At 40.1% G+C, this 14,530-nt stretch overlaps 1 protein-coding gene across 10 annotated transcripts in view; it reads left to right on the forward strand.

Annotated features, from left to right (window-relative positions):
- RPS6KA5 (ribosomal protein S6 kinase A5) overlaps window positions 1–14,530 on the forward strand; it is a 116,343-nt gene that overhangs the window by 48,161 nt on the left and 53,652 nt on the right. For 6 of the 10 annotated variants that reach the window (XM_036427835.2, XM_036427912.2, XM_045572574.1 and 3 more), the window contains 2 exons: window positions 5,746–5,861; window positions 8,833–8,940. The exons of 1 other annotated variant lie outside the window; for it this stretch is intronic. In XM_036427835.2, coding sequence (XP_036283728.1) covers window positions 5,746–5,861; window positions 8,833–8,940 — 224 coding nt within the window. Of the gene's footprint in view, window positions 1–5,745; window positions 5,862–8,045; window positions 8,144–8,256; window positions 8,371–8,832; window positions 8,941–14,530 lie in introns of those variants that run through there. 3 more of the 10 variants (XM_036428085.2, XM_045572637.1, XM_045572671.1) reach the window with 2 other exon arrangements.

The raw sequence follows: 14,530 nt of genomic DNA on the forward strand, positions 1-14,530 counted from the left end.
GATGAAAGATAATGATAATGAGTTAGTGAAAACATTTTTTTAAATATATATTTTATTGATTTTACACAGAGTGGAATTGAGGGGGATAGAGAGTTAGAAACGTCAGTGAGAGAAACATCGATTAGCTGCCTCTTGCACACCCCCCACTGGGGATGTGCCTGCAACCAATGTACATGCCCTTGACTGGAATGGAACCTGGGACCTTTCAGTCTGCAGGCCGACACTATCCACTGAGCCAAACCGGTTTTGGCTGAAAACATTTTTTTTAAAGGCATTTATTCACAGTTGATAGGGTATATAGATGACTATAACTATTTAGAGGAAAACATTTATTAAAAATTGCAACAGTTATCAAGATTTGATATGTACGTATGTTGTAACTCAACAATCCAGTATCAGGAATCTGTCCTGCTAATCTCTACCTGCCCAAGTGGACAAAATGTATGTGTAAGGGGGATTCTTGTGGCATTGCTTTCTTGTTGTTTTTATTATTGTTCTAATTATTATAAGAATGAGAATGTCAATATTAAGTAAAGTTGGTTGAGGGCCAGAAAATCCCAGACTCCAGAGCTACAGAGGAGTTTGAGATGAAGGTAGCAAATACTTTTCATTGTTTTATAATACTTGTTTGTTATCAGGCACCACTCTTGGCATTTTCTATACATCATTTCATTCAGTCTTCATCCAACCCTTCAAGGCATGGTTTACCATCTTTGTTTTACAAATGATGTGCCCTGGGCTCAGGGAGTCAAGAGAGGTAGCCAAGATCTCATAGCTGGTATTTGGAAGAACACGTGATTTCTTTTCTCTACATAGCTCAGCCCATGTATATTGTCCCCTTTGGTGTGTCAGGAACAGCATCATTATTTTTAATAGCAGAAAATTAGATGGTTGTGATGTTCAGTTTTTGACCTCTCTTATCCTTTCCAGTTCATAATTTCTATTACATTTTAATTACTTAACACATAGCCATGATTGGGTCATTCCACTGCTTAGAGCCTCCCATTTTACTTGAAGTGGATATCATCAAAACGCCATCCTCAGCCTTTTTCACTGTCTCCCACCTTGTGCTCTGAAGCCTATGCTACAGCCAATCCGAACACCCCACTCACTCTCCCAGAACGTGCTGTTTCCTTTCCCGTCCTGTGCTTAAGTACCAGCTTGCGTTCAACTCTGGGTTTCAGTGTTTCCTAACAGTCAGGCCACTTACTCTCTCTGACCCTTTGCTTTCCCATCTGCCTGGAGTTGTTTGGCTTAAATGGGAGGATGCCTGTGTTGACTGGAAACAAAACGTTGAGTAGGTATTCATCAGAAAGTACTTATTGGGGGAAAAGGAAGGATTGCAGTGTGGTCTGTGCAGCCAGGCAAGACATGTGCAAGAAGAGAGAGCAAGAAGGACATTCTTTTCAGAGGGAAGAGGAAGTGAAGGGGAGGGGCTGTTAACACCAGCCAGCTCTGTTGTAACCATGGAGTTCTTCCAGGAGGGCTTTGAAACCCACAGAGGGTGTGAGAGCCCCTCCCACACACCCTCCCTATTGCTGCCTTGGTTAAGGTCTCTGACATAAATTTTGACACGGGTGAAGTGTTGAGTACTACCCATGGCAGATAGTGATCCATAGTGGTGGCTGCTTTAAAATGAAGCCTAGAAAAAGTACAAGATGAAAATGGAACACTTAGTGGCACCAAGTCAGAAAGTGCAGTAAATGAGGTGAAGGGAAAGCCCTTCCTATGAGAGAATGCCAACCAACATAGAGAAGGACGGTGGGTTAGGAAGTCACCATTGGATTCTAAAATGGATGGGTGCCAGTTTGATAAGGAACAGGGTATTTTTACACAGTCTTAATTCGTCTCCCCACAATTTACCAGTTAGTTACACAGGGAAACTAGTGCCTTAGTAGTGGAGAAACCTGGCAGATACCACCTTAATGACTCCACATTAATGACATGATCGGGATTAACACCAGTACTACTGGGAAAATTGACATCGCATGCTTCCCGATATATCTCACAGGGAGGTAGATTAAGGCAATAACCATTTCACTGATGTTCCTTCCAAGAATACATAGCCTGCATTTAACCATAAGAAAACATTAGGTAAAACCCAAATTGAAGGTTGGCCCTCAGAAGGAGGGCCTATCCCTAAAGCTTAGCCTCGCCTCTTCAAGATGTCAAGGTCAAGGAAGAAAGACCGAGGGTTCCAGTCTAAAGAGCTGTGATAGCCAGTGGGACCATAAACTAGGTCCTGCACTGGAAAAAAGTAGCTACAAAGAGTAGTCATTGGGGCAAATCACAGAGTTTGACTAGGGAGTGTAAATTAGATTTTTTTTTTTATCATAGTTACAGTTTTTGACATTGATAGTTGTAGTCTGTTTCTGTGCAAGGATGTTCTTTTTCTTAGGAGATGCACACTGAAGGATTTAGGGATAGGAACACGATGTCTCCTGCTTACTTTCAACAGCAAAGGAAAAATATGCACATATGTAAAAACAGAGACTGACTACTAAAGCAAGTGAAGCAAATATAAACAATTGGTAGATTTGTATAATGGGAATATGGAGATTTCTTGTATTGTGTTTTTTGCAAATATTTTTGTAAGCTTGAAATTCTACTAAGATACATTTTCTTAAAAACCCAAGTTTAAGGCAGTGTGACCCAGAAAATTAATAGGGCCCAGATATAAAGGAGTTTTCACCAGCCCTCCTAGATCAGTGGTCGGCAAACTTATTAGTCAACCGAGCCAAATATCAACAGTACAATAATTGAAATTTCTTTTGAGAGCCACATTTTTTAAACTTAAACTTCTTCTATCGCCACTTCTTCAAAATAGACTCACCCAGGCCGTGGTATTTTGTGGAAGAGCCACACTTAAGGGGCCAAAGAGCTGCATGTGGCTTTCTAGCCGCAGTTTGCCGACCACTGTCCTAGACTGATGCCAAGTTTCGTGCCACTGTCCCACTGATGCTAGCCTGTGAAACAAGATTAAAGCACAATTTTTCTAAAACAGCTTAGAGTGGTAGCTTCCTCCTGCTCTGACTTTGCTCCAGCCATTGTGGCATATCCAGAAAGACATATCGATTACAAATACTGTCCTTCATATGTCTGTATGTATGTATATATGTGTGATTTCTCATAACTGAACATTTGATGAGATTTACACTGCAGATACTTTGAGGTTCTAATCTCTGGCAAGAATTTAGATTTAACAGGCGTCTTCAAACTACGGCCCGCGGGCCACATGTGGCCCGCAGAGGAGTCTGATCCGGCCCGCCAGGTTTTTTGGGCAGTGAGCGCAGCCGAGGTGTTACAGTAGGAATTAGTAGTTCACATAGTCTGGCCCTCCAGCTCTCTGAGGGACCGTGATCTGGCCCCCACTTTAAAAAGTTTGAGGACCCCTGATTAGAATGTAGCTCTTCTAGGTTGCCAAATTCATTTGCTTCTGCTTTAACAGGCAGGTAGATTAAGGTGATAATCTCTTAGGAAAGTGTAGATATTTCTGTACGCAAGGCCAAGTACTATAATGAGAGAACAACCCTGGGTTCACTCCTAAGACATAAATTTTCTCTGAAATTCTGTGCCATAAATATGTCAATGTTCCTTTTAGCTTGGCACATTCTCCAGAAAAGATTGACACATTGTTTACTGTGGCCATCAAAAAAATATCTCAATATAACCACCCAACCCCTGTCCCCAATGTCTACTATTGAGAACTGTGACATTCTAGTGCGACCTCCAAAACTTACTTGTGAAGAGGGCACCCATGGGGGAGGTGGTTCAGAAATCTATGTCCACTAACGGACTCCTCAGCAGTGGGTGGAGCAAGAATCTAAGTAGCCAGTGGCTGCAGAAGCCAAATAAAGATTTCAACAGCTCCCACCCCAGGGGAGACGGAGTTTGGAGTTCATTTCCTCCCAAGGTACAGGGACTTAGTAAACATCCCAAGATTTTCATCAAAATTCTAGAAGAGCCATGCCTTACAAGTAAGAACCAGATTCCCAGAGTCAAAAGTAAATCATAATATTTATGCATAAATACCATATTAGATTTAAGTGACTACTTAAAGGTAGAAAAAAATCCACTGTCAGTTTGCAGGAATGCTGTGTTCCTTTACACCTTTTTAATACTAGCTTTGTGCTAAGCTATAATTAAAACCTCTTGCAAGATGCAGCCTTAGAGGATAATGCTTTTTACTGGCATGTGCTTTGTAAATTACATTGCAAAACAACCAGCCATTGCTATGTATCTGCTTTTTGGAATTTAAAGTTAAATGAGCAAGGTAAAACAAAAATTTGTGAGTTCATCGAGATTTTGCTTTGTTGTTTTTTTATCAGATTTTGGTAAACTCAACAAATGGATATGTTTGTGATACATGCTTTTCAATTATTATTATTATTATTTTTTTTTTTAGGAGAAAAGCTTTAAATTGTATCTGTGACTATTTTCTATGTTTACATTGTTTCTCACACACAAATGTGTGTTAAGGTGGCAGTGGTAGTTTCTGATGAAACTATTATCAGTATACTAACAAATGTTTTCTTAGAGCCAGTTATGAATATAATTGTCGTGTTTTTTATTGTTTCCTTATTTATTTCTCACTGAAGCCTTTTTGTCTCTTATTTCATTACTAGAGACCCAGTGCATCCCTCAGCTCGTCATGCACCCTTTCAGTCTGGGAGCCGCCAGCCGTGCGTCCGCCTTCTGGCTGAGCAGCACTCCCCCTGTGGGAGTGCACTGACCACTAGGAGGCAGCTCTTGCATTGACCGTCTGCTCCCTTGTGGTCAGTGCATGTCAGTAACCAGTTGCTCTGCTGTCAGGCTGAAACTGGCTCTCTGACATTCCCCCAGGGGGTCCCAGATTGCAAGAGGGTACAGGCCAGGCTGAGGGACCCCACCAGTGCACAATCAGGGCTGAGGAGGGACCTCGGGAGGGCTCTAGGGCGTGTCCGGCCTGCCTCACTCAATCCTGATCGGCTGGACCCCAGCACCAAGCTAACCTACTGGTTGGAGCATCTGCTCCATGGTGGTCAGTGCATGTCATAACAGTTTGAGCAGCCTTAGCATATCATTAGCATATTATGCTTTGATTGGTTGGACGGCCTACTGGACACTTAGCATATTAGGCTTTTATTATATAGGATTCCTCTTGAGAAAAATAGGGCCAATTGAAAGGGAAATGGAGTAAGAATTAGCTTCAGGTGTTTTGATCAGGCCATCTGGTGCTACTTTTACTTTGGGGCTCTAAGGAACAATAGAAACGTTATCTGCTACCTAATATACATTTTTGGAAGGGGTGTATAGGAAATCCTGGAAAATAGGGGATCGGCTTAAAAATAGTGACTGTTAAAAGGAAAGCTGGGATTTTCCTTTGTGTCTTGTTTTGTTCTGTTCATTTTTTATTATAGTCGTTGAAGTGGCAGATTTTTCAATGCACATTGGTGATGGCTGAAGGTTCTGCTATGCTGTATTTAAGAAACTATATTTAAATATATGTAGAATTCACGTAATGGTTTTAATGGCAGTACTCTATGCAATTTCATTAGATTGTAGTTCAGACTAGTCATTATCTTATGAAACTGTGTTGTATATGAATTTAGTGATATCTTCTATGTGAAGCTGTATCCTAAGTATTACACCAAAAATCGTATATTAAAGTTAGTGCCTTGTGGTTAATCCAAATTGATTAAAAGGAATCTCTTCCTTTAGTTTATGAACACAAGTCAAAGAAAGAAAAATATATTTCATTTTTAGATTATATAAATGGTGGAGAACTTTTTACTCATCTTTCTCAAAGAGAGCGTTTCACAGAGCACGAGGTGCAGATCTATATTGGAGAGATTGTGCTCGCCCTTGAACATCTCCACAAGGTAAGATGCTCAACCTTTGAGGTTTCTCTCTTTGAAAAATCTACTAACTGAAGTCTTGATGGGGCTAAGACAGCTAATGTTTTTACATGTCATTGTCTTTGTGGCGATTGTGAAAGCACGCTTATAGACCGTTAACCTCATTTCTCAATTTTATAGTTCTCTCTCTCTCTCTCTTTTTTTAAATACATTTGTATTGGTTTCAGAGAGGAAGGGAAAGGGAAAGAGAGATAGAGACATCAGTGATGAGAGAGGATCATTGATCAGCTGCCTCTTGCATGTCCCCCAGTAGTGGTCGAGCCCACATCCCAACCCGGGCATGTTTCCTGACGAGAGCCGTAACCTCCTGATTTATAGGTCAGTGCTCAACCACTGAACCCCACAGGCCGGGCTATAGTTCTCCTTTTTAAAATCTGCTTTCTTTAGTAGTTCCTGTGATGCAGATTTAAAATGCAGAGCCTGAGCAATATTCTGTCTTTATTTTTTTATGAAAAATCCTAATGCTTCTTATAAAGTATCATCAAAATAAAATTTTTCATTCTTATTATTTTGTATTAGTTTCAGGTGTATAGCATAGTGATTAGATAATATTATACTTTTCAAAGTATTCCCCTGATATTTTCAGTACCTACCTGGCATCATACATAGTTATCACAATAACTTTTCCATTCTTAAAATAACCTTTATAATAAAGCCAGAAGTCGTATTTCCTTAGTAGAGACTCACTTCCCTTTACATCTTCACGGTACATTTTCTGCTGAGGTTGGAGAAGATGAGTTATTTGAAAGAAGCATCTACCTGTGCTATCCAGCTTTCTCACTCTCCCACCCTAGCTTGTTTTTTTCATTGTTTTTGTTTCTGAGGCCCTCTTTCACACTCCCTTCATGTAGCATGAACTGAGTTACTAAAAACGTTACATGAAACTCACGTCTGTGATGCAGTTTGAACTCTATAAAATTAGTTTAAGCTTTAAAAACATTGTTTCAGATACTATTAATCTCGATCCAAGAAACTTTGACTTAAAACTTTTTTTAACTTAATGAGGAAGAATTATTGTGGAAGCGGTTATTATGTTGCTGAACCTATGCCTCAGAAATAGAAAGCTCTAGAGCAATTTTTTACCAAAAGCCTGTGAGGCTACAAGGAGACTGGCTTGGTTTGAATCACTGAATTAGGATGATGTAGGCACAACATAAAGCCGCTCTTCTTCTTTGTCTTGTATCCTTACCCCACACTAGTTAACAGGTGACCATAGAAAAGAATGGAGAAAATCGAAGGGAAAGAGGATCAAGGATGGAATTTTTAAAGGGACAGGGAGGTTAGAATGGCAAGATGGTGGCAATGGATGGCAGAGGCTCTGAGAAAAAATGATGAGTTGTAAGAGAAGAAGTGAGGGAATCAAGACAAAGGTAGATCCAGTCCAGAATAGAAATAAGGTTGGGCAGGTGGAGGGAGATGGGGTTCAGTATAGGAATCTTAAGGGGAGTGAATGAAAAATATGTAAGAACGGGGAAAGAGAGAAGGCTCCAGGAGCCGTGGCAGTGCCCTGGCCAGAGGAAAGGGGGTGAGAAGGGAGGAAGCTGAGCTGAGCTGAGGGGAGCTGACATCTCTTCCTTTTGGTAGACTTGTTGGTATGGTGACAAGCTTAATGCCTGCGATTATTTTTGTGGGATATAAAGTAGTTAGGACATTTTTTTTTCCTATCTCAAATGATAAGAATTTTATTAAAAGAGGAAGAGTTATTCAGTAGCACTGAAGTACACTTTTATAGTAAGATATTCTAGCAATTACAAAGTCTTTAAAAAAAGGCTCCGAATTATTCCTGAAAAAAAAGTTTCAGTTGGTGCCTAAACACTTAAAAATGGGGTATACTATATACACACAAAATAGAGCAGCTTCATGAAGGACATCTTTCATGAACCAAATTGGGCCCAGGAATAGGCAGAAACAATCTTTCTATTTTATGTTTAGGAATATTAGATGTAGTTTTTTATGGCATGAGAATGATGGTGGAGATGGCCATAAATTCCTGAGCAAAAACTAACAAAAGCAGAGCTCTGATGGGAAAGCTCAGTAAATTGAGTTTTTAATTTGTGTGAAAGCTGTAATTTTGTTTATGAAAGGAAAATCCATGAACATTCATTATCATTAAAACAGGGTAATCAGAAACACAGAAATAAGAGAACATGATGAATACTGAATACAAATGTACTTGATATGGAGTGGAAATAATCTAGCAGGTCAGATCTCAGCTAAGTTTCTCTTAATCTTCCTACCCTAAAAAGGTAAATACAAAGAAGTATAGCACAAAGCCAGTTTTATTAGTCTTGATATAGCTGCCAGCACTGATTTTCCCAGGAAGAAACAAAAATGGGAGTTTATTTGGAAGAGCTGTGGGAATAAAAACAAAGGAGTGACCATTGTGGGATCTGGTTAGAATGGAAACCCGCTGATGCCATTAGGGAGGTGAAGGACACGAACTGGCTAAGAAGGCACCCACACATCACCTGGGGTGAGGATGGGGGCACCCACACATCACCTGGGGTGAGGATGGGGGCACCCATACATCACCTGGGGTGAGGATGGGGGCACCCATACATCACCTGGGGTGAGGATGGGAGCACCCACACATCACCTGGGGTGAGGATGGGGGCACCCACACATCTTCTGGGGTGAGGATGGAAGCTGTGACAAGAATAGAAACAGGGAGCAGCAGTGGTCACCGGGTACCAGGTAGCAATGGCTACAGAAGGTACAGCAGGGATAGACCCTCACTACACAGAGAACGGAAGGGAGGGATCCAGGAAACCCCGCAGATGAGCCTGAGATGGAGGGATTTACATTTGCCCTGTTCATTGACTAGGACCCATTATAACATCCTGAGAATGCCTTGTTTGTTTGTTTGTCTTTAAGGAAGATAAGTAAGACTTTTGGAAATCCTTATTTTTAAATGCATATTTATTTGTTTTTACAGTTGGGGATTATATACCGTGACATTAAGCTTGAGAATATTCTGCTTGATTCTAATGGCCATGTGGTGCTGACAGATTTTGGTCTGAGTAAGGAGTTTGTGGCTGATGAAGTGAGTATGATGCTTTAATTTAAAGTTAGTAATGACACTATAAACAGTGATGAACAATTAGCTGTAGCATAAGCATTTAACAGGATAGTACCATATGGATTATGGATCTTTGTGCAGATTTGCCTCACGGAGCATTTGGCATGGGTGACTGTAAAGATTTTTAGTTCAAAATTACCATGGAACCATCCTGTTAGAATTACAGTAAATCTTTGGTGAATATATCGGAATTATCCAGTTTAAAACAAAACAAAACTATGCATTTAACTTTCCCCATCAAATATAACTAAAAAACTTACATAACCCATTGGGGACTTTAGGAGAAGTCTGGCTTAGATGGTAGCCAAAAGAGACTAGGAAACAAAGCACATACAATTAATTACATTGTAATTACAGAGTCGGACGTGGCATGTTGTGATGGCCTTTTGAATTCTTTGACAAGAAAGAGAAGAATCTACTAGACAGTTCTTTAATAATATTACTGGGTTTTGTTTTTTCTCATATGAACCAAAATGTAAATAGCTCATCTGCAGATTTTAAATATGGTGGACTTGGCATTTTTAGTATTGATTAGAGTTTGTTCAATATTACAAGTACATTTAATGACATTTAAAATTGTACATCTATTAGCTGTAAGTAAATATTTTTGTAGCAGTTGTAATAATTTTATTTTTACATTAATAGTTATTCTGGATAACTAAGTAAATATGAATGCCAATTCATTACTATCTGAGAAATCACTGGTACAGAATACAGAATCACAGTAAAATTTTTGCAATAAAGGACTTTGTTTGAAATATCATAATTGAGTTCCAAGTTAGTGTTTCTGTTTCTGATTGCTTGCTTTTTGGAATATTGCTAAAGTATCCCTAGGTGAATTAGTTAAGTTCTGAAACTATAGAATCTAAAGATCCCATTTTTAAATCATATCTATATCCATTCAATTTACTTGCTTAATAAATATTTGTTGACCACTTATTATGCTAGGTATTACATAATATGATGATGAATGAAATAGAAATAGTGTCTGCCCTCATGAAACTGGTTAAAATAATATATTATCTCTGATAAAAAAATTATAGTTATAAAATAGATTAGATGAATTTCTGATAAATTTACTTCAAAGTTTGATTTTTAATACTTTTTCTCCTTTGCAAAAATTTTAGTGGCAACTTCAGTAAAATGTGACTGATTAAATATATTAACATTTGCTTCTTCATGAAGCCCCACTGTAAGTAAAAGTCAAGGAGTAAAATAGGCATGCACTCAGAAGGGAAAGAAGAAAATACCAATCAGATTTTAGAAGATGGACAGCAGAAATATTAGTTGTAACCAATATTCATTTGTATTAAAATATCGTCTTTCTTGGAATGGGTTTCTTTTTTGTCCATTTCTATTCTCTCTCCTTGGTTTTCAGCTTAAATTGGCCTTTTTAATCACAGTGAAGTCCTAAGCCAGTAATGTGAGAAGCCCCAAAGCAACCTAATGCATCTCTGACTGCCAGAGAGGCTCAAGAATTAGGGACACCAGATACCCCTCAAAGTAGGGGAGCAGGTGATAACAGGACACAGGAGGTTTGGTTGGAAGTCTAAGAAACAGGTAGCCCCCAGACCTCATGTCTACCCTGTTCACAGAGGCAAGTGTGCCTTTCTTACCTTCATGGGAGACTGAGAAGGTAAATGGACAGCCTGTGGGTTCTGGGCAGTAGGCACAGCTGAGGGTGAGGACACCATGTGGAAACTAATGATGAAGTGAAAGTTGACACACTGAACTGGGGAACTCCCAGGACTTCTTTCTGCCCTTCACTCTGCAAGCCATGGCTTCCTAGACAGGAGGATTCTCTCTGAGAAACTGAGAACAAAAGTCTGCAGATGCTGTCAGCAGGTGGTTTAGCCAGTGAGCTGGCCTAGCCACATCTGCCTACAGACTCCTGTGAGACACACACACACACACACACACACACACACACACACACACACGTGGCCTGGTGCACAAAATTCGTGCACGGGGAGGGGGGGGGAGGGTATCCTTCATCCCAGCCTGCACCCTCTTCAATCGTGGACCCCTTGGGAGATGCCTGACTGCCAGTCTAATGCCCTCCCCTGCCAGCCTGATCTGTCCCCCAACTGCCCTCTTCTGCTGGCCTGATCTTGCCCAGTCTCTGTCTCTCTTTGTTTTTCTCAGCAGTCCTCCAGGCCTCCCTATCTCCCTCTTCCTCTTTCCCAGCTGGTCTCTTCAGGCCCAGTCTGTTTTGTTTTCTCATTCTGAGAGAGGCTCTGAGAGCGAGCTGGGAGGAAGGAAAGGGAGAAAAGGCTGTGAGCTGGTGGGCGCTGTGTATGTCTGTGTGTTTGTGTGGTTGTGAGTGAATGTGAGTGCTGCCCCCACATCCCCCATCCCCATCTTCACTTCCACAAGTCCCCACCCCCCAGAGCCTGCTGCCCGAGCAGCCTGGGCATTAGATCGAGCCTCCAGTTGTGGATGTGATGGACCCAGGGTTTTTACATATTGGGATTTAATCTTTATTGTTGAAAGTGTTACTTACGTCCCATTTTTACCCCCATTGGCCCCTTCTAACCTACAACAATCCAGCCCATCCCCTGCCCCTGGCCTTCACCCATATTGTCTGTGTCCCTGGGTTATGCATATATTGCAGACAGGTTCTTTGGTTGATCTCTTCCCATCCAGTGATCCTTGTCCTCCTGCCTTCTGAGATTTGCAGTCTGTTTCATGCTTCTATGTCTCTGGATCAATTTTGTTCATCAGTTTATTTTGTTCATTAGATTCCATATATGAGTGAAATCATATAATACTTGTCTTTCTCTGAGTGGCTTATTTTGCTTAGCATAATACTCTCCAGGTCCTTCCATGCATCTCATAGGTAAGAGATACTTTTTTACTGCTGCATAGTATTCCATGGTATAAATGTACCTCAGCTTTTTTATCCACTCATCTGCTGATGGGCACTTGAGTTGTTTCCAGATCTTAGCTTTTGTAAATTACACTGCTGTGAACGAACATAGGGGTGTACACATTTTTTCTGATTGATGTTTTGGGTTTCTTAGGATATATTCCTAGAAGTGGAATCACTGGGTCAAATAGAAGTTCCATATAGATAGATAGATAGATAGATAGATAGATAGATAGATAGATAGATCAAATAGAAGTTCCATATAGATAGATAGATAGATAGATAGATAGATGATAGATAGATAGATAGATAGATAGATTGATTGATTTTAGAGGGAAAGGGAGGGAGGAGGGAGGGAGAGAGAAATATTAATGATGAGAGAGAGTCATTGATCAGCTGCCTCCTCTATGCACCCTACTGGGGATAAAGCCCAAAACCTGGGCCTGGGACCCTTCAGTCCGCAGGCCAACGCTGTATTGTCTGAGCCCAATCAGCTAGGGCCATATTTAATTTTTTGAGTAGCCTCCATATTGTTTTCCACAGTGGCTGCACCAGTCTGCATTTGCACCAGCATTGTACCAGGGTTCCCTTTTCTCCACATCCTCGCCAGCATTTGTCATTTGTTGATTTGTTGCTGGTAGCCATTCTGACAGGTGGGAAGTAATACCTCATTGTCATGATTTTGAGTATTTTTTCATATCTCTTGGCCAACTGTATATTTACTTCTATTTTTTAATTGGATTGTTTTCCTTTTGTTAAGTTATATGAGTTCTTTTTATATTTTGGATATTAACACTTTATCAGATGTATCATTTGCAAATATGTTCTCCCATATAGTGGGCTTCCTTTTCCTTTTGTTGTTGGTTTCTTTTGCTGTGCAGAAGCTTTTTATTTTTTGTAGTCCCACTTATTTATTTTCTCCTTAGTTTCCTTTGCCCTGAGAGATGTATCTGTAAACGTATTGCTACGAGAGATGTCAGAGGCATGTTTCTTCTAGGATTTTTATGGTTTCCCGGCTTACATTTAAGTCTTTTATCCATTTTGAGTTTATTCTTGTGTATGGTAAAAGTTGGTGATTTGGTTTCATTTTTGTCATGTATCTGTCCAACTTTTCCATCACCATTTATCAAAGACTGTCTTGACTCCATTGTGTGCTCTTGCCTCCTTTGTCAAGTATTATTTGGCTGTAATGGTTTGGATTGATTTCTGGGGTTTCTGTTCCATTGATCTATATGCCTGTTCTTTTGCCACTACCAGGCTGTTTTGATTACAGTGGCTTTGTGTAGTATAACTTGATATCTGATATTGTGATCCCTCCAACTTTGTTCTTGTTTCTCAAGATTGCTGTGGCTATTCAGGGTTTCTTTTGTTCCATATAAATTATTGGAGTATTTGTTCTAGATCTGTGAAATATTCCTTTGGTGTTTTAATAGGGAATCTGTAGGTTGCTTTTGGGAGTATAGACATTTTAATGATGTTAATTCTACCAGTCCATGAACACAGTAAATTCTTCCACTTGTTTATATCTTCTATCACTTTTTTCAATGAACCATTCATACATTCTCTCATTCACTGCCTCAGAGTTTGGTGAGGGCCTTCTGTGTGCTAGACATTAGCTGTGTTCTGGTAATACAAGGAAAAGAATCATTTAATAATCCCATGTTTATGGGTACCTTTGTCTGATCATTTGGCAGATGTTGGCCCTGGGGAACAGCAAAATATCAGAAACAAAAACAAAAATCAAGCATGGATCAGAGTTGTTGGATTTTAATACAGATTAGTCAGCTATGCTATGTGGCTAAATCAAGTGACTTCTCACAAGAGAGCCTTATGTTTCTTCTGGTCATGTCAACAGCTGCTCTTCAAGAGAAGGAAAGGGCATCTCACCAGATGCCATAGTTTTTGAACACTGAATTGTTTCAGATGTTATTTTTCTTCTAGTTTTATTTAACTACATGAGATTCATTTTAAACTGTTATGAAAACTTTCAAGCACTCAATGTTAAATTATAAAAACAGAATAGGGTAATTAATAACACAAATGAATCACCTTTACATTATCTATAATAATAAAAGTGTAATATGCAAATCAACCGAACTACAGAACGACCTTCCTGATGACCACGCTAAGACACACACTGGTGCCAGGCCAGCCAAAATGGGTGTGATGCGATTGGTCGGGGGGACCCCACCATCACCCCACGATTGCCCTGCAGAGGGAGGCCCAGGCCACCAGCTGGGGGGTCCCATAATCGCCCCAAAGAGGGAAACCCAGGCTACCAGCCGGCAGCAGTAAGCAGGTCCTCCCTCTGCCAGGCAATCAATTGCAGGGCTCCTGGACTGCAAGAGGATGTAGGCTGGGCTGAAGGACTCCACCCCTGCCCCCAAGTGAATGAATTTCATGTACCAGGCCTGTAGTTTCTTTATATGTAGGTAAGAACAGATGCCTTGAATGTTTGTAAATTCTTCAGTTGGAATCATATATCCAATTCCTAGTAGACTCTCTGACTCACAGTAAGAACTTAACGAATGTTTGCTGGACTATATTCTTTAAAAATCCTATGAAGGACATATATTAGCTGGCAGACAGTTAAAAATGTTTTCTTCTCAGAACCTGAAGGGATTTATCAAAATCTGTTGTTGAGAAAACACATCCATAAAAGTATCAAATCTATAAAGTGTTCCT

This window comes from Pipistrellus kuhlii, unplaced genomic scaffold (genome assembly GCF_014108245.1).
Source record: "Pipistrellus kuhlii isolate mPipKuh1 unplaced genomic scaffold, mPipKuh1.p scaffold_m20_p_1, whole genome shotgun sequence".
Lineage (NCBI taxonomy): Eukaryota > Metazoa > Chordata > Mammalia > Chiroptera > Vespertilionidae > Pipistrellus > Pipistrellus kuhlii.